Below are 26,087 nucleotides of genomic sequence, written 5' to 3'. Positions count from 1 at the left end.
CTTTGAGCAACTTCATGCTTTCCATTAAATTGGTTTTGTCCTCTTGGATCTTCAAGTTGCGATCTTTCAAGATTTTTAATTGCGCAAGATGTTCACACAGTTGATGCATACCTTGAGAACAATAATAATAACTTTAGCATATATTATTTTATTGTATTTAACTATAAAGGTTGTAGAGAAATAAACAGTTCATCAATTAAAAAGGATTCACTAATTTAAAGCACGGTTTCCAATTGATGCAAAAACACGGTTACGTTTAACTTTTCGCAAAAAATCTCTTTTTAAACAAAGAAGGAAATTCCTTATGAAGTTTGCTTATTAAATAATTAATTTTTGTATTCTGTTTCGTAAAAGGAAACCATATTGATAGACACTTATTACCATCTAGATATGTGTCCTAAACGAACAATGTCGTTAAGAAAAAAAAGTCGCTTTTGAACCTTCATGTTCTTTAATGTGCGATTCTAAGATACATTCTAAATGTCCTCTACAGAATCTGAATTTTTCAAAGGCCCACCTTTCGTAGTTTTCGCGTGACACACTTAAGACGCGCAATCTGTGGAAAAATGCGGATTTCTAAAACATTTAAAAAATCGATAAGCCGACCGGTTGAAGTGAAATTTTCTGTACGTGTTGGCTTAAATGTATTCTAGAGTGTAAAGTTTTCAAAGCAGTACCTTGTCTACTATCACTGTGGCATTTTAAAACAAAATAGCATGTACAATGCTGAATATCTGAGCTTATGGGGCAGAGTTCTTACCTATTTTAAACAATTTTGAAATTACTGCATAGATATGTGTTTTACTGTTTGTCTAAATTTGTTCCCTTAGGCGGTCAAACTTAAGTATTGTGATCTAGTAATTTATCACATTGCAACAAATTTAAAATACAAAACACTTAAAAAATTATGTTCTAAGTTATACATTAGTTGGGGTAGCATGCAGCAAAATATTTATTACAGAATCAAACAGTTATACTTTTAATGCGATAGTTTTACTTTAACCTGATTACCGTTAAACAGGGGAACTTCGCAGCACTTTTTTCATAACACAAATTATGTTCTGATTTAATTTTTTAAATTATTATTAATAATTTTTGTGCAAAAACAATGAATGCCGCCAGATTTTACAAAGATCCCAAAAATGTCAAAAATAAATTATTGCATCAACTCAAAAAAAAATGAGTTGATTCTAGCGACGAAATAAAAAGTTTTAGTAGTTTTTGTACCAATACACTCCAGAAGAATTTCATCCACAGAATTTACCACTTGAAAACGCGGATGAACTCGGTTGCTTCATCCAAATATGAATCTCAAATAGGAACAACTTCTCATCGAGTTTGATTAAAATCCATCAGTCTCCCGATAATTCAAAAACTCAATTTTGTTTTTAAATTTGTACATCAATAACAAACGAGCCAGACATTTTTAGCTCAGGTTAGGTGAGATCGAATATTGCAGTACCCGTTTGGTCATGTGCTTACGGGCCGGTATATTAATCCGTAAAACCGTATATAAAGTATTACATTTTTTTCTGCATGTTGTGATCTTTTAATATTATGTATAAATGATAAATGTCTAAAAGTTTACTTTAGTTTAACGATCTATTAATTTTCTAGATTCGTTTAATGTGTATCTGCAAAGTATACCGCATTATGGGTTGTATTTGATGTCATCATCGGTTGATGTCATCATCGGTTGTATTTGATGTTCTTTTCACCCAATAAACTGCCTCTAATGCAAGATTTGAGGCAGAATTTTTTTAAATTTTCCGTCACATCTTGTTACCTCAATCGACATTTTTAGTCGCTATTTTTTATTGCTTATTAAAACATCGCCCTAAACGAATTTAACAACAGCAATATTTGGTTTTAAATTGATACATACACTGAACTATAAAACATGTCGCTAAATTGAAACGTAAAAATGTCTTTGTAGATTATTATTTGTTAATTTACCAAAAAGAAATTATCAATCCCACTAAAATTTATCAACTTCAGTCATATCAAATAAACCATACCATATTTCATCCCCCTTTTCAAACCTATTCTAAATCTTTACTATTTTCTCATCAAGGTTCCATAATACAGTTTTTTATTAAACTTGATTTTCCATCCTATTTTTACACTTCAGCGATTTCATTAACAGCATCATCAAATCTTGAAAAGTATCCATCAACCACTATCACCTGATGTAGAGAAGTTTCTATAGCTTCTAGTTCAGATACGTCATTTTAATGATCTGATGAACATGAGACCTCTGTTACAAAGAACTTCATGAGGTCTCCTGCACCAATAACTTATTTTTCCATGTACGAGTTTTGAATTGGTTAGTTTCCTGTTTTCTTATCTCTAAATATTTTACGAGGGAGTTGTCAATTGTATAAGATTGGTAAAATTATTATCAGAACTGGAGTTTGTTGCATGCAGTAGCTTTAGCGATGGAGTTGCTTCACACGATTTTCAAAAAAATTTTATGATTTCTAAAAAAAAAATATAAAAATTTATGAAGAAAAAAAGAAAAATGTGAGGTGGCAATTAGCGTGATTTAAATGTTAAATTAACAATTGCTTTTACAGCCGTGGTGTAGTCACTCTTAAAGGTGCAAAGTAAACCCGTTTACCTTTCTTTCATATGCCCAAAAGTTCCGCCCAATTGTTTGGCAAAATTACAATTTTGCTCACAGCAGAGATTAGTAGATCTACTAATATCTGCTCCCAGCAAGTGACAAGCCGAGAAATTGTTGCAAGTTACACCGTAGATGCAAGAAACCCTCAGGTTGCGGCATTAGATTATAAAAACAATACGATACTTGGAATTGAGTATAAACAAACCACTTTTCTTTTCGAATCATGTTTCCTAAACATTCCGTATGGAAGGCTTTGTATAAGATCTAGGCTACTCCTCTAAAGGGTTAGAAATGTTTCGTTTCGATTATGAGTGTGTTTACTAATAATAGATGGTAAAGAGTAATGGACAGTAACGGGGCTACAGTGACCCTCTATGTAGAAAGCTACATAGATACCATAAGCAATCACCACCTTGCAAAGCTCACCAACTTTTTTAGAACTTTATGTGAGTGAAAACAAGATTCAACAGGAATCTGAAATCCGACGATTCCAGGGTGATATTACCTCTTGGCAACTAGGAATAAGATGAAATCAACGGTCGTAGGTCATAATAGTTGATGACACTCGAATCGAATCAAAATATCAAAATAAGCTTGAAGCGGTGCTTCCGAGTGATCTTTTTTCCTAGTGAATGTCCCTTTATAATTCAGCTGTTTGCTGTTTTAATTGTCATAGGCTCACTTTGCTGTTGGAGGCTTAAAACGCAAGTATTCACGTAGGTAAAAAAGTTCAGATAATAGTCCGCTGTATCGCCAAGTAAGACCGGACATAAAACTTTCGAACACGAACATTCTAGTCTTGTATAAACTTATGTGTACAAAAACCATATTATGTGTGTGCATAAAAGGAAACCACATGTATGCTTAGGCAATTATAATATCAAAGTAAATGATTTGAATTTAAATGTTAATGTTTTAAATCATCAATCAACAAAGGGTAAGGAATTAATTTGATGATATGTTACCTTCACAAGCCACCAACGCAGATTCCCATGCGCTGACTGTAACCACTTTGCCAGTCATGTAATCCTCAAATTCCTTCTCCGTCATATTCAACGATTCAGCGGTCAGATTTTCAATGAAGGAAACTGCACAACACTGAAAGGAAACACTTCCAGTTAAATTAATGTTTTGACCACTGAAGATATAAATGATCTTGCATTTATACACACTTAGTTTCTACACTTGACTATGGAACGTTTTAAGATCAAGTATTGAAAATATTAAGTGATTTAAAATCGGCATCAGTGCTTTTAAGGCGACTTCGAGACCTTACTATAAGCCTTAAAAAAGCCTATTTGAAAACATTTTTTACTTAATTTGACCAAGATATTAGGACTTGAAGCTGCGCTCTCAAATTTGCTAGTAAGCAATATTTTAAAATTGGTCAAATATCATATGGCAGACTAGTAATACAGCTAAAAATTACAGTTAAAACATTGCGACATTTGCTTTACTTTAACGCCAATTTTCTAATTGATAGAATTACAATTCTGCAAATTTTCTATGAAAAATCTCTATTGCTGCCAACAAACGTGTCAGTGGTGCAGCGCATTTATGGTTAGTTTTCAAATTGTGTTCTTCAAAACTTCAAATACATAACAATGTCGAATAAAGTTTGCCTGCCTTGGGCAGACTCTAAATAATTGATCTTCGATGTAATAGACGCGCAAATTTAAAGGTGTGCTGTTTATTGCAAGCAACTTAATTGTTCTGCAAAAGTAAAAGCTGCCAACGAACGTGAATGTGAAATACTCTCTTAAGCTTAATCTTAAGACGTACTCGTAATTTAGTCAGAACTCATAAGCAGCGATTAAAGATGCGGTTCGGTGGTGCGATCGGCGACTGCGACTCGGTGCTGCGTTTGGCCGCAGTCGCAGTCTCTGGTGTGGATTGTGTGATGCGTCTATAGCCGCAACAGATCAGCTCAAGAGATTAGTTCGTGAGATACTTTGAGTAAAAGTGCTCAAAAGATAGACGACATCGAACTGTTAACGCGAACTTTTATTGTTAGAAGAAGAGGAAAAAGAAGAACTAAATAAAAAAACAACTAGAAAAAAAAATGAGACGCATGCTATATTCCAAAGTCACCCAGACGAAGGATATTTCAATCTTCGGATAAATGACTGTTAGTTAGTTAGTTAGTTAAATTCAGTTAAGTTCCTAGTGTCAGTAGTAGTATACATTTTCGGTGGATAAATTCGCCGTAGAACACAGAATGAATATTTTATAAATTGTATTTTTTTTGGAATTTGAAAACTATAAGAGACTATTGCAGACAAGAGAACATTAAAAATCCAAAGGAGTTATTTTTTCTGATCTGCTCTCTTATTAGTAAACATATGGCAATTTTATTAGAAAATATTGTTTTTCTGCCTGAAATAATTGCGTTTTAGTAAAAATGTAATTTTATACAGATAAGGGCGGACACCATGGTTAGGCAAGAGAAATCGGTATTCATTTTAAAAACTACAATGAAGAAAACGTCGCTTGGGCACTCGAAACTATTCGACAAGACAGAAAAAGTTTAAGATAAACTGCTGAAAATTATGAAATTCTAAAATCCACTTTACACGATAAGAAAAAAGAATAAAAATGAAGAAACATGGCGGACAGTACCTAGTTTCACAAAAATAAGAAAGAATGCGTCTCTTACAAGGTGCTAAGACAGATTGGTGAAGGCGGGCACCCTTTATCTAAAAAAAATTAGGAGAGAATGAAAATTTGTTGCACTCCTAATTGATCCCAGACAACACCTTCAGATGAATGACTCCGGTTTTAAATAACTCTGTATTTAAAAAAATTTGGTAAGATCATCGATCGTCGTTTTCGCGAAAGAGACAGCGAAGTTAAAGTTTGAGAATTTCAAACACCGGAGTTAAAATTATTCTTTAAAAATACCCTGCTTCCTTTGGTTAGGTTACTTTAGATTAGTTAAGATTAATTTCAATTTGTTTGGACGTATTTCGTTGGAAGAATTAGTTTTTGTTAATCTGGGTTTGTTGCATTTTTCAGTTATTCGGAATGTAGCAGGGTTGAAAATGATGCAAATTACCTTAACTAAAAAATAATCAAAATTAATTCCTGGGTTTCAGTCATTTATTGTATTTATTTATCAATTAAAATACGACACGTTGACGGAAACCCAGGAATTAATTTTGATTTGGAATTGAAACACAGTCAGGAAAGTATATACACTAAAAAATAATTCAGAAAAATATTAGAAATAAGTTTTGTGCCATAACGTTCCATTCAATTTTTCAGTTTCAAGTTTTTCCCAACATAAATACAGTAATTTATACAACTTTCTCTAATAGCTTTTTAAATATTTCACTTGCATGAAAAAAATATTAAATAATGAAGAATTGTAAAAATCACATTTATCGTGTAGAGAGACAGTTGTTAATAAACACCGCAGAACAACAATAATTGTAATCATCACTTGCACGTCCAATTCAACTTACCAAGTTAGTAAAGTAATATCCTGCTTCGCCTTGCATAAGTTTCGAGTCCTTACAAAATCGGGTGACATAAAGAATATTGCTTTTCAACCTGGCCGGGTTCGCTTTTAGAACCACAAAAATTAAAGCGGGGAGAAACTCGTCTGCACTCACTGGCCCTCCTGAAACAAAAGAATATAACTTTTGCATCATTCATTGATATCATCATTAATTTGCTGCAAACATTGATTTTTTACTACAGATGGTACTTCAATTATAAATTTCAAAAAATAGATTAAATTAGTTAATGTAACAGACATGAATTTAGTCGGGAATTAATGACCGAATCAGAAATCATGTAAGATGTCCAAGTGTGCAAATCTCGAGGTTTGCCAACCCCAGACACCCCCAGGACCGGTTCCGAGCCTATTAGCTCTGGTCAGCTGAGTTATCGTGAAATTAGCGACCGCAAGAAAAACCTGCACTTAAAGGTTTCACTCAGTATATCTTACATTAGTTAATGTATTTATTCATTTTTGAAAAATAAGAAATTGCTAACATTGCAATATGTATCCCTTGTCATATAGATCAATAATAAATTGACCGAAAACGAGGAAGTGAGTAACACATGACTAAATAAGATGATGAGAGTTTATTTTTAACAGTGTGATTGAATTATAATACTCCACAAAACCCGGAACTAAACCAATGTTTGAATTTAGATTATTCGAGCAGCCACTTGTTCTTTGATTCCACTTTGATTGAATAGCTCTAGAGAATGTATTAAGTAGGCTTAAAGTTGCATTTTGCCAGCAAGGACATTACGATTTCAAGTGGTGTTTGTTCTACTCGTTCAAATAGATAATAAGTATGTTTGCCTTTTGCATAACGTTGACAGAAATAACGGCTACATTTAATGTTTTAGCAAGATATTAATTTATGTTTATAGAAGGATGACAATTAAAACACGCAATTTCTTAAGCATGATTGCGGAAATACAAATTTACCTTGGCAGTGCTGTAAAACTTCTACGACGCTTCGGCAACACTTCACAACACATTGCAGCTTTTCTTGTGGAGCGTTCACCGAGTCCATTCCTAGCAAATCGGTGATGGCAGTATAAACGAGATCTCGCACTTCCAGGCTCGTTTCACTGATGCAGCAATCCAAATGATGAGCATTTACCCACGTTAGTTTCCTTATTCGATCTTGAATGGATAGGTCTTTCTCTTCGTCGTTGGTAAATGATGGACAGAACAACCATCTGCAACAAACAAGCCTATATCCAAAAACACATCTTACAATAATTGTTTCTTAAGCTAATGTTAACATCAAATACAAATTTTTTTTAAAGTAACTACACTAGTTGATATTGTGGTTTATTATTAAACTTCCCTTTGAGAACCAGAATCGGGAGTCATAGTGAGGAGACTATCAAACTAGTTCAATGATGAACTGAATCACTCACCCCTGATATCTTGTCGTGCAGGAAAAACACTAGTATTACAGAGGATCCCTATTCTGCTCATAAAAAAAGCATGCACAGCGGCAGAGCACGTATCCTACAGGGAAACCCCATACTACAGAGAACTCCCATTCTGTTGATAAAAAAAAGCGTGCACAGCTGAAAAGCGCGTACCGTGCAGGGGGAACACCATATTACAGGAAACCCCCATGCTGTATTGTACAAATAAGCTTGGGGCTAGTATAAATAAGCCTGCACAGTGGAAGCCAGTCCCGCTTTTTTTTTCAGATTACGTTCTGTATGATCAGGTGGTGTTATTGGAGCGCGCTTCGTTTTACTTTAAGTGAATAGAACCCGGCTTTAAACTTTTAATTATAGACAAAAGTAAATGAGCTTTTCGCTGTTTCGTGTGGAAATAACAAATCAACGCGAGGCCATTCTCTGGCATTATCGCCAATGTCGTCATTCTCCAGCGATTTTCGTGGTTTTTCCGGAACTCTCCTACGCAACAATCTATACCCTAATATCTAGCCATAGTTCCATCCACATAGGTCAATGATTAAAAACTCAGATATAGAACGAAAGGCGAATGTACGATATCGTCATAAATAATGCTCCTAGGCCACAGATAGTCATGTGGAAAACAATAAAATCAAATTCGAAACAGTCAAACGTAATCCTGAAAGCTTTGCCTGTGCAAAACAAATAAGACATTTGAACACTTCCTACGCAACAACATTAGCTCTGAGACTGAGCCTTTCCTCTTTCAAGAAACAACGTTCAATGAGGCTCGTCGAAAAATTTCCAACCTTAATAACAGCACCAGAAAGGACTGTTTTGATACGACGACCAAAATCATCAAAATTTTGAAGAAAGTCATAACTTATCCTCTCACCAAAGTTATTAATATGTACATTGCTCAAAACATTTTTTCCAGTGTAGCGGAGTAAGAGCAGCGGTCATACCCATCTTCAAAAGCACTGCCCATTTTGTCTAAAATATATAAATCAGTTTGTGGCGGAATGTCTGGAGGCTAGTCCTGACTCATATGCATCCTTCAATGATCCTTTAAAGGCTTTGATTGTATGTCACATGACGATAATTTGGACAGCAAAGTTTGGTTTGGACCGCACTCAATTTTTCTCCTTACATGGATTGTAAGTATTAATGCTCAAATGTTGAGGCTGTAAATCATGGTGGGTACCCGACACAGAACGGTATTGGAGCCGCTGCTCTTCTTAACTTACATTAATGACCTTTACGACATTAAAGAGGATTTAAAGTTGATACTGTTTGCCGATAATACAACTAACATCATAACTTTAGTCATGTCATGTCACTGACCTAATCGTTTTGCTGTTGGGATTAGGTTTGGAAAAGATTGCAAAGTGGCTGGAATTGTATGAGGGACAAATCCATGCAGGGGATTGATGTGGGTAGAATACCTACTCATATACATCAGAATTGATGGCAATTGAGTCGGGTGTTCCTAGCCAGAGAGCGGGAGTCTGACTCTGCAGCTGGACCTACAGCTTGCTATCGTCCGCCAAATTTATGACGGCATGTGTGCATGTATGTGTTGAATACATACCATATTGACCATGACGAACTATCAAGAATTTAGGCCTCAAAGGAAACCAAATGAAATAGAAACGATCGGAAAATAGCGATTTCCATGTTAAACGAATGGTGAAATGGCGATTCGACAAAAATATTTGTTTTTGCTGCGTTGTCGCACTAACGTTATAATTTTAAAATAAGAGGCACTTGCTCTATGCTGCATCTGCCCCATTCCCGCTAACTAATTGGCTGTTAGAACAACTACTGGTTGGCAAATACTAGATCCTGGTGATAAGATTGCGAAGACCCCCGCAAGTGGTTTTAAATGAAACGTGACGCGTTGATAGAGCCAGCATTACTAGTACATATCATAATGAGATTAACTCTAACTAGTTATAACCAAGGCTATAAATGTGACAATAAATTAATGCTACTCACGTGTATAAAGTAACCATGCTATGCTTTTCAAATAAACCTTCCAGGTCTGTTTTAACTTCTGGATCGACTTCTGCATAAACCGCGTGGGAGTTAATTCGTCCATTGTACCAATTGTAGTATTTCTGGGCCATCTCAGCCAGTTCGTCGATCGGTTTGGACTCCATTTCATTTAGAAGCTTTGAGGTGAAAACTTGGATGCATTTTATAAAATCTTTACGGATGTCGTCACCGAGAAATCCATATTGGCCCAGAAACTCCGCCATTAGCTTATCTGCATCCGGATTAGTCTGCCTTACATTAGCGTACTTATCGGGTTTCCCAGATTCTGGAAAGAAAACTTTTTCTATAATCACTATGTAATTTACTAGTTGATGTCGCCATACCTTTAGCACTGGACGTTTTCCTAAACACTGGCAAACTTTTCAAATATTTCGTCTTCTTATCTGTTTGCTGCTTTTTCTTTTCTTCAAACTTTGTGAATCCTGATACTGGGCTTTTTGAGGATTCACCCAGGTGCACGCCAGGATGAGCTGAATGACGAGACTTTTTCTGCCTCTCCTGTTCCATTTGATTGTGGCTGTAGAAGTAGCATTTTGAACAGTATCCTTTAAAACAAAAGTAATTTTGGAAATTACTAAGAGAAATATAGAGAGCAAATAAAAATAGCAAATATTACTTTTACGGAATATATTATTTTAAATGTATGTTTTGTTTTAACTATAATATAGTTGAAACATTTGCTTCTCTAAATAATAATGTTAAACCTGACTTAAGGACGAGAATTTAAGTACTGGAAGTTTATATTTTATAATACTCCACGCCTGCTACGCTTTAAAAATCTGTATATTGTTAAATATACAGATTTAACCTGTATATTTAACCTTTTAGTGCAAATACAAAATAACGTAATATTTAATTATTAAACTGCTTTTTCGAGCAGTTTAATTCAGATTGCATCCAGACATAGATGGAAATGATATGAAAACAAATGATATACTTAACAGAAAAATCATTTACAGTACAGGATTATTTGTATTCAATATTATCAGATTCCTGACCTCTAAAAACTGAGTAAACACTTGATTATTTTCATTCATATGTAGGAAACGTTTCAAAATATCTAAACGTTCATTGAGAGAGTGCTATTCAATAAAGCGTTTCAATCACTTGTTTTAAATAAAATTCAATAAAGTGTCTCAGGCACTTGTTTTAAATGAAATTCACTTAGAAAATCAGCTAAACATATAAAAGCAAAACTTTATATATACATTAATGTCTCTAAACAGTTGTAAATATTGAAGGCTATCGAAGTGGCTCAAGAAATGTGTTTCCGTTATTTGATTTCACTCCGAATTCGCACCTTTAAAGATATAGAAGCAAAAATAAAACAAAGTTGAGGTTTGAATTAACATAATTCTCGAAAACGATTGAAAATATTGAAATAATCACAGTGACGTGTTGCTAAGTAGCTTCACCTAACTAGACCTTATCAGAAATGCGTAACTTCTTAAGTCATAGCCGCTGAATTAAAAAATATCTTAAATATTTTCACAGATTTCTGAAAGAAAGACGGAACTTTTCACGACGTTTCTCAGTTTATGCTTAAAATATTTTAAATATTTTTTGCTATTACTGATAATAGTGCAAATATTATGCTGTCTGGAAAGATTTTTGGTGAATTTTTTTGACTAGTAGCCCGGTATAAGCTGCAACGCCGATGATTAACTGAAGTAGGTGAAAATGTTTAATACTGAGGATGCTCAGAGTTCCCGAAGTTTAGAGTGTATATCTCGGAAAAGGACATTTAAACAATTATTGGCTTAAGTCAGAATAGCATTTTTCTAGTTATTTATTTCATTGGAAATTCGTAAGCAAATTACCATTTATTGCCTTTAATAGTAGTTTAACAATTAAATACAAAATGCAATTTATTTTTTTCACAAAAATTATCTGCAAATATGAACACTTTCGAATTATCTAAAAACATTTCCTAAATCGGAGTGGTATTTCTCGATTTTTAACCCTAATTGACTCCTTGCAAGTGCTGCAAAGATTTCAATATTATTTATAACATACCAATATCTTTTTAACACGGTGAGAACTATATAGTAAATCATCTAAGAAAAATAGATAAGTTATAATAGTCTTTGCATACCGAATTTAAAGGATTTTTCTGGTTGCCCTATTGCTATTTAAATTCAAGTTATGGCGTTAAAATTTAATTTTTGTATCAATAAATAATTGATTATTGAAAACAGATATTATAAATATTTTAAAGATATTTTATAAACTTATATTATCCAAATTTTAGATAGTAAATTGGTGGCCTCTTTTAGTAAGTACATGCAATGTACTCTTCATGTAGTAAATGCTAAAATACGCATAATTTAATAACGCATAAGTTATTCCAACTTATGGCGCTTGAAACTATATACGAATAACTTCTTAATATATAAACATACTTGCACATTTAAAATTACTTAAATAAACGGGGGGAAATGTTTCACATGCTAAGTAATATGTAAGATACGAGCCCTTTGAAAGCAGCATGACTTAATACCATAAAAACACAATAATAAAAAAATACATGAATCTACGTGTTATACATGTAACCAGAAATATATATCTGTAAACCAACAAATCCTATTGAAATTACACTTTTGCCCGTATGTGAACAATATAATAAAACAAGCACAAACAACAAAATGAAACGGATTCAAATTACTGCACTAAACTATCAAATTTTAAATTGGCTAATCTAAATTCAAATAATATTATCAATAGTAGACAACCCGTCTTTGTTTTCGGTTTTCATTCAAATTCCTTGTGAATGATATTAGAAGTGCAGATGCAGAATATCATCTAACATTAACAATTTAAATATCAGAATTTGTTCCATATAAAAAAGCTGTAAACTACAAATATTTAATATATCATTGCGTATATCAATGTCTTTATTCTGTTATCAGTATTAAAGCTTCAAGCAAAGGTTATCTATCTATTGACATTCTCATGTATGCACTATAGTTGCACTACGTTAATCAGGTCAAAGAGTGTTTAAATTCGAAAGCAGCTGCATGCAAAACTTATTTGATGATCAATTTCAAATATTAATATACATGATCATACATCCAATTTTAGAATATATCAAAATTGAGAAATGTTATTGCCGAAAGTATGGAAGCCTAAACTAAGATTTCAAACGCGTTTGCTTTACTTTAAAGCACCTCGAACTCTAAAAATATAATAGAATTATTAGTTAAATTATGACAAATCGCACACACTCGTATTTTTTTTAATTTCATACAAAATGTTCCAACTTCATATTGCAGACCGAACTTGAACTTGTCTTGCTTACTTAAATAGTCTATTTTTATTCGATTATAATTAAATAAGATTATTAGAGAATTTTTAAAAAGTAAGCTTGAGCTGTTACTTCAAACTAAATAACACTGTTCAAAAAATAAATTTTAGAGTAACCAAATATGGTCGTTTAGAAATAATTTTGCATTAAACTTTTTGTCTCAAATTTAAAGAAGAGAAATTAGAAAATATGGAAATAAAGGAGGTTGATGGAACGGATCGAACAACTAGCATATAATTCAAATATAGAAAAAAGAGGGAATTTCTCCTCCAAACATATACATTTGATCTGCAACCCAAAATTCAGACACCCTGAATCAACAAAAATGATTTGAAAAAATATGATTTAAAAAACAAGGAACTACAACAAGCGAAACAAACGGAAAAGTGTAACCAAAATTAAATCAGTAGCTATTGTATAAAAAAAACAATTGAGAAGAAAAGTATGTGGAAAAATCGACGAATTAAAAGTTAAACATACAAAACTTGTCATTCAATACTTTAAAGCTATTACTTTGGAAGCAATTGGTCCTGAAAACAGAAGAAACTGTCCTGATAAACCTGACTAAAATTTGGTAAATAATTTTTCTAGAAAAATGAGTAACAAAAAATTACTTCAAATGTAAGGGTTTTATCTTGGGTATCATATAAAATAATGCAAATAAAAAAAACAATTTATTAGATACATTTTCCACCAGCCGCTGTTGTGTTCTTAAGTGTGGCAAGACTGATATGAATTAAAAATGTGATTGCCCTCCTATTACTTGCGTAATGTAAGACCCGGTTGTACAATGGGAGCTCAAGCTTGGGTTAAACTTAAGTCAACCTAAACATGAACTCGAACCGAACTAAGCAGTCGAGAGATCTGAATTAAGATATACGAGGATGGTGTGAAAAGTCCGTGCAAAGTCAGCGAGCCACCAGCAAAATCACTGGTGCCTATAGAAGTTATTTTCAGTTAGGAGCATCACCAAGTTTCAGCCAGATCGGTTTATTCTGTATGTTTGACGTTCGTTGAAACAAAGAAGACGAGAGATTTTCAAAATATGGACGAGAAAGAGTTTCGCGTACTGATTAAACATTACTTTATAAAAGGCAAATCGCTTCAAGAGACTAAAGAGAAGCTTGATATACATTACGGTGACTCTGCACCTTCAATTAGAACAGTTTATAGAGGTTTCAACATTTTCGGAGTGACAATATGGACGCAAGTGACGCTGGGCGTTCTTTAAGGGACTTTGAGCGCCGTTTTGTGACTGTGGATGAAACATGGATACACCACTACACTCCAAACAAAAAAGGCAAATACAGTTCCTTCGGCAGAGAAGGTTATGGCAATGTATTTTAGGATTCCCAAGGAGTAATCTTTATTTATTATATGGAAAAGGGTAAAACTATTACAGGTGCATACTATTCATCGTAATTGGACCGTTTGCAAACCAAGCTGCAAGAGAAACGTGGACGATAGGCCCAGAAAAAAGTCCTTCTCCATCACGATAACGCACCAGCTCACACCTCAACAGTTGTGACCGCAAAGTTGATGGAAGTAGGGTACCAACTCATCCGCATCACACCTATTCTCCAGATTTGGCTCCCTCACACTATTACTTGTTCCACAATTTGAAAAAATTGCTGACGGGAAAAATATTTTACTCAAACGAGGTGATTGCAGAAACCAATGCCCATTTTACAGACTTGGACAAATCCTATTATTCGGAAGGGATCGATAAACTAGAACATCGTTGGACGAAGTGTATTTGTCTAAAAAGTGATTATGTTGAAAAGTAAAAATTGATCTATCCTACAAAATTAAGTCGTTTTTATTTTTGTCGTATTTATGTATATATTTACGTCTGTCTATAATTTGCCAATTTTATCAATTTTCTTAAAATACTACTACTTGTTATCAAATCAAACACGTTAATCATGAAAACGTGCTTAAGATTTATTTGATCAAATATCTCGTCTACACTGCGAATAAGAGAAACTATTTTGCTTTTAAAAGTGATTGTAAATGTAAACACTTATTTTATTTGCTCGCATTTTATTGCTAGACACGAGCATTTGAAACAAAAAGTAAACCTTTGTTTAATTAATTTAGAAAATTCAATGCTGTTTAATGTTCCCTGTTTATGTAGATTTTTATATTTCAAAATGAAATATTTTTTTAAATTTTAATAAAATATGTTTCTAGCTGAATGCTTATATAGCAAAGAATAGATATAAGTATTTGAAATTAAAAAAAAGGAATATTAATATTAATTTTTCTCCCAAAGATATCTAGAGAAAAAGTGATGATACTACAACCCAGATGTGCGCTCAAAATAAGCTTGAACTTACTGGATAAAAGAACTATAAATCAGCTGAATTAATTATCTCAAGTTCAAAGGTTTTATACGGCGTTTACTTAAGAGTTATATCCTAAATCTCTTAAAGCTCTAGATAGAGAAACCATGCAGTAAACAATCAGACAGCAAAGTGAAGAGGCTAAAAATCCTTACCATTCCAGTCTGCATTCCCATAAAACCCACATCCAGTTTTGCACTTTAGATCAGCTTGCTTGATCCTCAAAGATGGTTGCTTAGTGGCATACATTATGTACTTATAAGATCTCTGCAAGGGCAAAATAGACATGTTGAAAGTAAATTTGCTTCACTTAATAAATTATTTCTAAGTCTTTTCAAACCCTGCTCCAGAAATAGAGCTCAAACACAGAACAATTAGGTACACAATCCCGTGAACCAAAAAAATAAAATTGAACGTTTCTAGGTAGCTCACAATACTACCACGGAGGCACGAAAATTGGATCGTGAGCGCAAAAGTTCAATTCTTTCATCAACAAATGCACAATTGTGAATTGAGAATATTTTAACAAAGATGACCCTTTAACAGCACAATCATTTTGAGAACTCAAAGTCGTATACGCTAAAGAACACACTTCACACTCGCCAGGATCAGCCATTTGCATCAGACGATAATTTGAAACCTACTGGCCGAAGAAATATATTTTTTTGTATTTATATTTAGTTCTTAACACAATAAATCACGTTAATCCTAACCGTCCTTGCGCTTAATGCTGACTAAACACTATTAGGAGCAAATAATTTCAAGATCACCAGTACCAAATTTCAACTGAAGTTTTCTGAGTTAATACTAATTTGGATTTTATCTATTTGAACAGAAAATTGTATACGGTGGATAAGCAAATTAACGATATAGTGTATTCAACTTGAGATACGAATGTGTGCTTCTAAATGCTTTGTTATTTAATCATCAACAAAATTAGCTTCCTTAATTTGTCCTCACACTCTACATTGCGGCTTTCACCATTATTGGTTATTAAAACTATGACTACTAATAATAATTACCATCATTAGACGGTCAATCGAAAATAAGTTCTCATCATCACTTTAGTAAAAATACAAGTCTAAAATCTTCATAAGACGTCCAAAACTTAATATTAGTGGCTCGCTCTATAAAATGAATAATAGTAATTATACCAGAATATTCCCACCATTATCCGAGCAATTGTGTCGTTTCAACGATTAAAAATTTAAATTAAAAATTTGTAACTAATTGCGACTTTAACAATCTTGTTCAACCTTTGTCGTGAATAAACAAATTACATACCGTTTCCAATTATACGATATTTAATAGTATTTGTTTAAATAGAGCTCCCACGATAACAAATTTAATGATAAGAATCGCATTGACATTCTCTCTAGACAAGGAAGTAAACACAAAGAAACCAATGGATAAATCACATTCTTAGCGCAAGATAATTAGGATTTGGTCTATTTAGCTTTTCATATACTAAAAAAAAATACTAAGCGATGTGATATGATGTAATACATACATGTAAATTGGCGTCATTTCTTTTAAGGGGTTATAGGGGCTCACTTGGAGGGTACCAGAAAAATTTTGAAAAAAACCTCCAAAATTTCTCAAAGATATTAACAGTTGAAAATCGAATTTCAACTTTGTGATTAAGTATTATTTTGAAATGGTCCAATGTTTGGTGGTAGCTTATTGGCATACTTTTCGAAAAGAAAAATTACAATCTTTGCTTCAAATTACAAAAATGTTTGATATTAAAAAGTACTTTCTGGCATTCTGCAATGGCCTAAAATAATATCGTAGCTGATTTGCAGACTACGGAGTCAGTGTTTGTCAGGCCAAATTTATGTGAGCATTGTCGCCCACGACGAGCTCATATATCGCCCAATCCTCCCGATCCCTATTATCTTTACGACAATTTCAAAGAGTATTTTTGGTAATTTATGAAACAAATGTTTGCATCACCAAATTTTTTAATTAAATACTGTAATATAAAAACAAACATTTAAAAAAATTATAAGCAACCTCTAAAAACATAATGATTTCTCTTTAGACGAGGAAGTGAGTTTAAACATGACTAGGAAGTAAAATAGTTCAGGTCTTTAAAGAAATAAAATTAAAATAAGTGGACATAAGTAATATTGACTTTATTCGACAAGAAAAGGCAGCGTAACAAATGCGATTATTAATGGTTCCTAAATCAAATTCTAAATTACTTTGAGAAATAGCATATTTGAAAATATTTCGTTGCAAATCTCCAAAACTTCCACAGTGACAAAACGCCAAACAATATCAACATTATCAAACTTAAAAGGTGACTTGCAGGTTTATATGCACCTTATACTTTTATAAAATATATTATTAATATTCGACAAGCAAATGAAAATAATAATTTACCGTTCTGAAAATGAATATAAAATTTGGTTTCTGTGTTCCGGTGACCGGCGTCATCAACTTTCGCGCGATATTACTATTAATGCGCCGGAAAAGGGTCGACACTTCTTTTGAGTTATCTCCTGAAATGATGTTAAGGGTCGGTGTCCGGACACCGTCAAAGGGAAAAACATAACCGCCATCCAATGCGGCTAGTTGCCAAAAATGATATCAGATAACGATTTTTCCTCTAGCAAAACAGATATTAACGGTGAAAACCCTTATTAACCGTTGAGAAAATCAACCAATAGGGTATCACAAAATTACTGGTGATTTTACTATAAAAATGATGTCCAATATTCAATCTTACAAGTAGCACTTTAGAAGTAATAGATTGAGCATTAATTTCTGCTGTCTTAATGAGAGTTGTACAGTTGGCGACACATAAAAGTAGAATATTAATGCCCGTATGCACCGACAGAATTTAATCGCGATTAAGCCTTAAACCGGATTACTTCTTATTATAATTATATATTATATAAAATTATAAACAGTATGCACCGTAGACAGTTTTTACCTTAAACGAGTTTAACTTTAATCGATCCAGTTCCGAGGATTAAGTTCTTAAACTAGTTTAAATACATAACATAATCTTTGAAATTGACGGTTTTGTTTTCGTCCTAGCAAGTTGGAGAATTAACTTGGAAGACGAAGTAATATTAGTTGATATTAATATTTTATAATTAATAATTAATAATATGAAAGAGTTATCGGAGCGTGCTCTATTTTGTGAGGTGTAAAATGAAGTATTTCGAAATCGGAAGACATATTTTTCAATAAATACTTAACGCGTTAAAAATTATGGACATCTTTGCTGATTGGCTTTGCACTACTCACCATTCAACAATTTTGAATAGTTGCAGATTGAAGGCTACATTAGAAAACAGCGAATTTAGTAATGGTGTCTTGCTTGGTCACTATGAGAACTTATACAACTGAATATTAATTCAAGTCAAGAAAGGGCCTTGTACTTTTATAAAATCGTTTCAGCACGCTCCAGTCTCTATACCAGCAACTCTGTGAATTTAAATTAAATGATAATAATTTCCATAATCCAGAAGGTTGAATTAAATTAGAAACAAGATTAGTTTTAAGAAGTTAGTGATGACCAAATGTACCAGTGTGGAACATGTGTCCACCTTAGAATTACACAATAAATTACGGGCAGAATACACAGTGGCTATTTTTAATCCCTTACAGATGAGTCTAGTAACGAGGGAAAACGTTAGAGCGCTATTACCTACGCTGATAACATATAAAGATAAGTTTTGTTTTGCACACCTGGAAAAACATATAAAAACCGTCCTTATACCATGTTTACTAACGGACTATGTTTTTCCTTGATATTATTTCAACCCTTTAAAAAGACGTTCGGTTGTCTGTACTTATATAAACTAATAAATATTTCTGTTTTCTATGAAAAAAGTTCTAAATGTTATAAATATGTCACTACACTATATTACAATTTTCGAGTATAATTCGAAGAACAAAGTAATATTTAACTGCCAAACTTAATAAAATAAAATTTACCTATTAGCTGATGATGCGATGGGGGGATGGGCTGACAATAACTATAACTAAATGTTTATTTTAAATTGTTCCCAAATCACAATATTTACTATAATTAATATAGGTTATGTTTGTTGTTTGACGGGGATGTCACAGATTTAGATAGCACCACATAGCCAACTGCAGCAGCGAAGAATATTCTGTATATTTACTGCCCTGTTGCCAGATAGTGAGTTTATAGCTTTTTAAGACAAATTGAACACCTTTTCGTTTTTCTTAAATTGAAAATAACTTTTACCTGTTCAATTAAAACAAATGTTAATTGTTCAATAAAAATGAAAAAGTAAATTACAATGTAGAGTTGATTGCAGGAGAAGTATATTAATATAGAACATAATTTTAAGGTTTGCAACACTGACTTTTTGCGGTAAAATGAAAAATATGTCAAAGTGTGCACATCAAAAAGTTACAATACAAATCCGAATATTATTAAAACGATTTTATTTAAATAATTGAAGCAATGACGTCGAAAAAGACCTCGGCCAGTCCAGAGTCAGGCGAGGCTCCAGAAGAGTACGTCGTGGAAAAGATCATAGACTGTAGAATTAAGAACGGAGTAAAAGAATACTTACTCAAGTGGATAGGTTATGACGACAAGGACAATACTTGGGAACCAGAAAGTAAGATAATCAGTTATATAAAAAACTGCTAACTTTAAATTGTTGAAAACATCCCTAAAAGAAATTGGTCGTTAAAATGACGGTTTTGTTCCGAATATCAAAGATATCTAAGCACAGTTGGAAACTTGATAGACACGCACTCAGATCCTCAGAAATGTTCAACGATTTGTCATTTACCAGTAAAATATACCGAAAGTGACTCCAATCCTTCAATTTTTCAATTGGTTTATCGGAGTCAACTTCATAACTTTTTAGCGCTGACCAATTTCCACTTCATTCGCTGATTAGAAATGAAAATATTAAATTAATTTATTTAGCTCTGGATAGCAAATCCAAAATTTACGATTAAAACTAGATGCACTAAGGTAGTTGCTATTGTTTAAACACGTCATTAACAGGCTATTAAAAAGCCTATTGAAGGTATTAAGTACTTAACATGCAGCTGGCCCGAAATCAGGTTCCACCATAATCTCAATTGAATATTTTACGACGAAAGACGAAAAAAACAGTTCATATCAATGATATAGAAGATCCGCAAACGTATTATTGAATTACTTTTTCTTCTGCAGCTCTTAGTGCTTATAAGATATCGTCCGTATTTCCTTTGTTTTATTTCATGTTGTAATTGTTGTAATGCATATGAAAAAGTGCATGCATGCAAGCGAAACATGCCTAAATAATGCTAATGATTTCTACCAAGTCCTGTTTGAGGCATGCCAGCAACAAAAAAATCTAAAAGCTCGTCTTTATGATATGCTGGGGAAAGATATTTGGGAGTATAATTAACTCACTACCCAACACCCCAACTCATTTTTTTTAAATAACACCCGTTATGAATGCGAGATATAATAGGAAATCATTTTCAATAAGTTGTTCAATAATTCTAAGGTTTCGTGAATTCCGACCTCAAAAAAATTCGATAATACCTTAAATACGAAAATTTATTACTAAACACCTTGGCGTAGAACTCAATCTTGGGTAACTAAGTCGGTTAAAGTCCACTATAATTTATTTTCAAAACGATGATACTTGATTATGATTATAAGATAAAATAACCGAAACGCGTCGTTTTGAAAATAAATTACAGTGGACTTTAACCGACTTCTTATTTACCCAACAAGAAACCGTTTAATTTAAATTATGGAATCAAATAAAATCAAGATATGAAAGAGATTGTTTAGAAGAGATTCTGCTAAGCAAAATATGAAAAAAAACTTCAAACGAATATGCGTATGCGTCCAAAAATACTTCGTTTCCTAGATACTTACAGTGTCTCCAAAGTTACAATTTTATCTCGTTGTTTTTAAATTAATCTGAAAGTATCCCAGTTACTTGGTCTCTAAACTCGTCTTAACTCTATTATAAGTAAAAGAAAAACGACAACGATATTTCTATCTCGTTTGTCTGTGAATAACTGAACTTTATTAGTTTATTTGAGTAATTAGTAAATTAACATTTGAAAACATGTATTTTGTGCCTACTATTTCCACAGAGAGAAGCAAAGTTTGCTTACTTTGTTTCTTTCATGTATTGCAGAAAACGTTTAATAGATCAACCTCCAACATCTAAACACCTATCCAATATTTTCCTTATTCATGTAATTGAAGACTTACGTAACATGGCAAAATCTGGTAATTTAGGTAGTAATACCTACCTATTCACGGTTGCAGGTCTATTTTCATCTTTGCTGAATTAATCGTGCAAAATACTTTTGTATTTTACACGATATTATATACGCTTATCTCTTATATTTGCAATTCTTACATTCCGTTTTGTTACTTTACTTAGTCGACTTATTGTATTCTTGTTGGTGATTCTGTGGCGAACAATATGATTTCTCAGTATCGTTAAACTCAAAAATTTGATAGTTAAATAGACACTCGCGGCCCGCTTTAATATAAAAGACTTGAGACTGTTATTTAAAAGATATGTAATAAATACACATGCTAACAATTACTTTTCAATAGCTTATTAGATAGATTATATGAGTCTGACAAAAAACTATTTTAATTATAAACAACGACATATTGTACAGTCCAAAATGAACAATGTTCATTATGGAAATAATTTAACATTATAAGAAACAACATACATTACTCCACCTGATGAGTACAAAACTTAAATAGAGCATTGTTAAATTCAAGGACAGTATTCGCAACTATTAAGTAGAAATAAATTAATTAAAGATACAAGCAGTAAAATGAACATAGTAGCCACATATTATTTTCGCTACTAATTTCCAATTTTTTTTCAATAATTCTCTCAATAGGCAATTTAGACTGTCCCAGCTTGATTAAGACATTTGAAGCTGATAGAGCTGTGAAAGAAGCTGAGAAGAACAAAAAGCGAAAAACATCTGGTACGCTTATCTCCGATACAAAACTGAGCAAAAAGAATAAAAGTGACGATAAAAAGCTTCATGGATTTGATAGAGGTTTGCAACCGGAGAAAATAATTGGAGCCACAAACAGTTCAGGTTAGGGTTCCTCTATAATACAATATAAACAGTCTTATAAAAGGCATCTAACATTATTTTGAAGGTCCGTTATTGTTCCTAATGAAATGGGTAGGAACGGATGAAGCAGATTTAGTTCCTGCTACGCAAGCCAATGTAAAATGTCCACAAGTTGTGATAAAATTTTACGAAGAAAGACTGTCTTGGACTTCACCAAATGCAGTTACCGATATAGCAGATAAATAGCTACCTTTAAATTAAGGACAATTATTGCAATATAGTAATACATGATCAGCGCTTAATTTATTAATGAAATTTGCTGATTTCGATAATAGCCATGACTAAAGTGTTCACATACAGAAACATTAAATGCTCGAATTGTCTTGAAATAATATTGTTATTAATATTTCACTGAGCATATTTGCAGGAAACATAGAATTACTTAATTTGTATTTAATAATGATCTTCAAACAATGCAAACATATTTAATTTTATTAACGACGGAACAATTTTCAAAGTGAGGAATCTCAAAATAGATTAGTATTTGTATTCCAATAAATAATTACTTTTATAGTATATTATTGTTTAATTCCTGTATTTTTACCGTAATAACGTTATCAACGTCCAAAAAGGTTGAGTCATTTTAGGCTTAGCACATTTTGGAGCGGAATAGAAACGTGATATGAGCCCCACCAATTAGCATGCATGACTGTGGCTTATTTATGACATGTTTTTACAAGTTTATTACATTAGATTTTACCGTAATTTATAATCGCGCAAGCATGGACTTACATACAAGATTGTCAGTATGTGAGACTTATATTGCCTACATTTTGCGCACATCTCGTTTATTATTATTAGGGGTACTGGCTGTGAACTTCCATCATCCAATGCGGATTTTCTGTTGCCCAATATCGACCATTTTCTCATTTTACATTTAAACAGAGCGTAGCTTCATCGGAAAATATAATGCTTTTGTACTAAATTATTATCTAGATTGCACATATGTATTTTGCAAAACGCATTTTGCCAATCCAAATTATCTTCAAGAAACTCGAACGAATAACTTTTTCGGGAAACCATATATAAATTGGCTGAAATCTGAGAAAGAGAATCATGGAAGTTCTTTAAATTGAGCTTCTAAGCCTGATTCACACTATCAGACACCTAACGGACTGGCAAAGACACGACAACACATTCTTATTCGATAAGTAAATGGAGGTGTTCACCTTAACCGGTAACGACACTACAGACAACGACGAAGCCGACCGACATTCTAGGCCATAGATGAAGACAAGTAGAGGCACTACTTGTCTTCATCTATTGTCTGGGTGTCTGATAGTTTGAATCAGGGGAATCATAGACGACATGTAACCGGTATCGATGGGTTTTTTGATTCGTTGTTTCTGGTTATTTATTGGGCCATAAGAAAACTAGAACCTAAATTTTAAATTAAATAGCTTTACATTTATGCAATTAATAATAATTATAGTGGTTGTATATAGGTATTATCTCGTATAACGCACAAGCACGACACGACAGAACATTTCCGGTTAATAAGAACACCACCGATTACTTATCTGATTAATCAATTAAGCTGCTTCTATTTGGGTATGTGTTCTGTCACCAAACCCAACAATGCAGAAAATTTCAACTTTTCTCGTTCCGTTATCTTCGCAATTTTGTTGTTTTGGTATATTATTGTTTGCCTCGTAAATTGCTCGAGTCCTGTTGAGTTTAGGCATAGGACATGGTACCTGAATCATACCTCGAACTCAATGTAGAACTCAAAATTGAAATAAAAAATAAGTGCTGGATTTGAAAAAAATAAGTTGATGGTCCTAATTTATTTTCGAATCACTCTGTATAAATAAGTTTACCTTAAAAACCGCATTTAAAAATAAAAATTTATCGGTTCGAGGTTTTTTCGAAAAAAAACACGGAATTTACATAGATATACACAGATTTAATAGTGTCTGCTAAATCTTAAGATTTTTCTGTGGGTTTCCGACATGTAGAAGTTTATATATTTATAAAACTTTCTAAGTTGTATCTAGCAAAGTATCACGTCAAAGTCACCATTTATCAACCTTGACCATTTATGACCAAATATGACGTGTTAATCACGCGATCTGACGTCAATGTGCTAGCTCGGACCCAAAGACTCTGCCAAAGACATTCAAGTTCATCAAGGCTTGATGTGATATTACTAGTCAAACGTGTTAGGAAACAAGCAAAAACTTTTGAAAAATTCCACAGTTTACTTTCAATCACTTTTGATTTTTAAATTATCGATAATCACTGTCGATATGCGCACAGCTTACTTAGTTCATTGCTTACTTGCTGGTGCTGGTTCTGGTTACTTGTTTTATTTTTTAAAGGTTATAATTGTTTGTTAATAGTTTATCAGAATATTGCAATCATTTTGACCTTTTCTTTATAAATTAGGCTTGCTAAGAAAACAGTTCATAGTGCAGACCGTTCGTGGTTACCCCCCATAGAGTGACTATTATACTTATGCTAAAAGAATTCTTACCGGTTTCAAATGGCATCAACAGGTGGAAATATTGGTAAATAATTCATATTAGTTTTATCATTATTCTCCTGAATGTTTCGTTAGGTCTAGTTTATATTTGTTTACTGTAGTTTATAAGTTTTGCTTATAAAATACCCTATACAGGGTGGTACATCTGACCTAACTTTTTCTAAGAAAAAAATGTCTGGCTCCTCTACTGTTATTGTTAGTTGAAGTTATTACAAAAATATATCTTTTGAAAAATCGGGATAATTTGTTCCTAGATAAGACTCATAATTTCATCAAACAACCGAATGTATCCGCTTTGTGAAAATGAGGAACTCTTGAGTGTCTTGGTACAAAAACTACCAGACCTCTTTATTTGGTAGCTGGGATCAACTGATTTTTTTTTTCATTTGATGCGCTAATCTTTTTTCGACATTTATGCGCTCTTTGTAAAATCTTGTCCAATTTATAGTTTTTGCTCAAAAAAATGTATGTTCTTTTGCCAACTGACAATTTTAGACATTAATTAACTTTTTACATTAACAAAACTTAAAGGAAGGTTTTTGCATTTTCTGGAGAGCGGATGCCTGCTAAACAATTTATCGTTTCAGAAACGTATATTAAAATCCCGAAACGTTTCAGTTACCTAGCACTATATGTTTCAGAAATGTTTATGAAACTGCAAATTTTTGCCCTCAGAAACGTTTCGCTGAAGCATTGCAGAAACGTTTCGTTGAAATGTTACTGAAGCGTTGCGCTAGACGTTATTTAAGCGTTGCAAATATATTAAATTTTGTAACATTATACATGGTGTATCTTTGAAGAGTGCAAATATTTTAATTTGTGCTACATAATGGCCCCAAAAGCAGAACTATAGGATTGCCCTGCTTCGAGGACAAAAATATACCACCAGTTAAAATATTTGTACCCGTCAAAGACTCACTATGTAGTTTCATGATTCTATAACGTTTTCATAAAAATATTTACAAAACATTTTAAGCTAACTTATTTCTAAATGTTTTAAATTTACAATTCACAGGCGCGAAAAGTTGATGAATAAAACTCAAATGGCATATGTATACAGGGTGGCCATTTTCTGAATCTTTGTATGGGTAACTTCTACATTTTTAAAGATAGAGAATCCGTTAAATCGGCAAAATTGGGAAGAATTCGATTGCCTATTCATTACCGTTTTCAAAATTTAGGTACCCGACTTGGTTCCTGAAATATCCTGAAAAGACAAGAAATCAACACTTTTTT

The 26,087-nt window shown here is 32.8% G+C and overlaps 3 protein-coding genes across 5 annotated transcripts in view; 2 read left to right on the top strand and 1 right to left on the bottom strand.

The window, feature by feature from the left end:
• The window catches only part of LOC109533692 (rab5 GDP/GTP exchange factor), a 28,439-nt gene that overhangs the window by 967 nt on the left and 1,385 nt on the right, over positions 1-26,087 (bottom strand). The window contains exons 1-8 of one of the 3 annotated variants that reach the window (XM_019899070.2): positions 19,193-19,340; positions 15,394-15,505; positions 9,913-10,134; positions 9,530-9,854; positions 7,074-7,330; positions 6,091-6,248; positions 3,592-3,724; positions 2-111 (exon numbers count right to left, since the gene is read on the bottom strand). In XM_019899070.2, coding sequence (XP_019754629.1) covers positions 2-111; positions 3,592-3,724; positions 6,091-6,248; positions 7,074-7,330; positions 9,530-9,854; positions 9,913-10,134; positions 15,394-15,487 — 1,299 coding nt within the window. In that variant the 5' untranslated portion in view covers positions 15,488-15,505; positions 19,193-19,340. Of the gene's footprint in view, position 1; positions 112-3,591; positions 3,725-6,090; positions 6,249-7,073; positions 7,331-9,529; positions 9,855-9,912; positions 10,135-15,393; positions 16,039-19,192; positions 19,341-26,087 lie in introns of those variants that run through there. The other 2 variants (XM_019899072.2, XM_019899068.2) reach the window with 2 other exon arrangements.
• Positions 19,578-22,882, top strand: LOC109533696 (chromobox protein homolog 3). Its single transcript, XM_019899077.2, has 3 exons — positions 19,578-19,851; positions 22,121-22,327; positions 22,392-22,882. The coding sequence occupies exons 1-3, from the start codon at positions 19,692-19,694 to the stop codon at positions 22,550-22,552; spliced, it is 528 nt and encodes a 175-aa protein (XP_019754636.1). The 5' UTR covers positions 19,578-19,691; the 3' UTR covers positions 22,553-22,882.
• LOC109533694 (bifunctional purine biosynthesis protein ATIC) overlaps positions 24,708-26,087 on the top strand; it is a 10,504-nt gene continuing 9,124 nt past the window's right edge. The window contains exon 1 of the mRNA XM_019899073.2: positions 24,708-24,876. Within this exon, the coding sequence (XP_019754632.1) occupies positions 24,852-24,876 (25 nt within the window). The 5' untranslated portion in view covers positions 24,708-24,851. The remainder of the gene's footprint in view (positions 24,877-26,087) is intronic.

The sequence above is a fragment of the Dendroctonus ponderosae genome, unplaced genomic scaffold, assembly GCF_020466585.1.
Source record: "Dendroctonus ponderosae isolate FM_Combo_2020 unplaced genomic scaffold, Dpon_F_20191213v2 Dpon_F_20191213_5, whole genome shotgun sequence".
NCBI lineage: Eukaryota > Metazoa > Arthropoda > Insecta > Coleoptera > Curculionidae > Dendroctonus > Dendroctonus ponderosae.
Note: the sequence above shows the minus strand (reverse complement) of the source record. Positions and strands in the feature narration are given on the sequence as shown.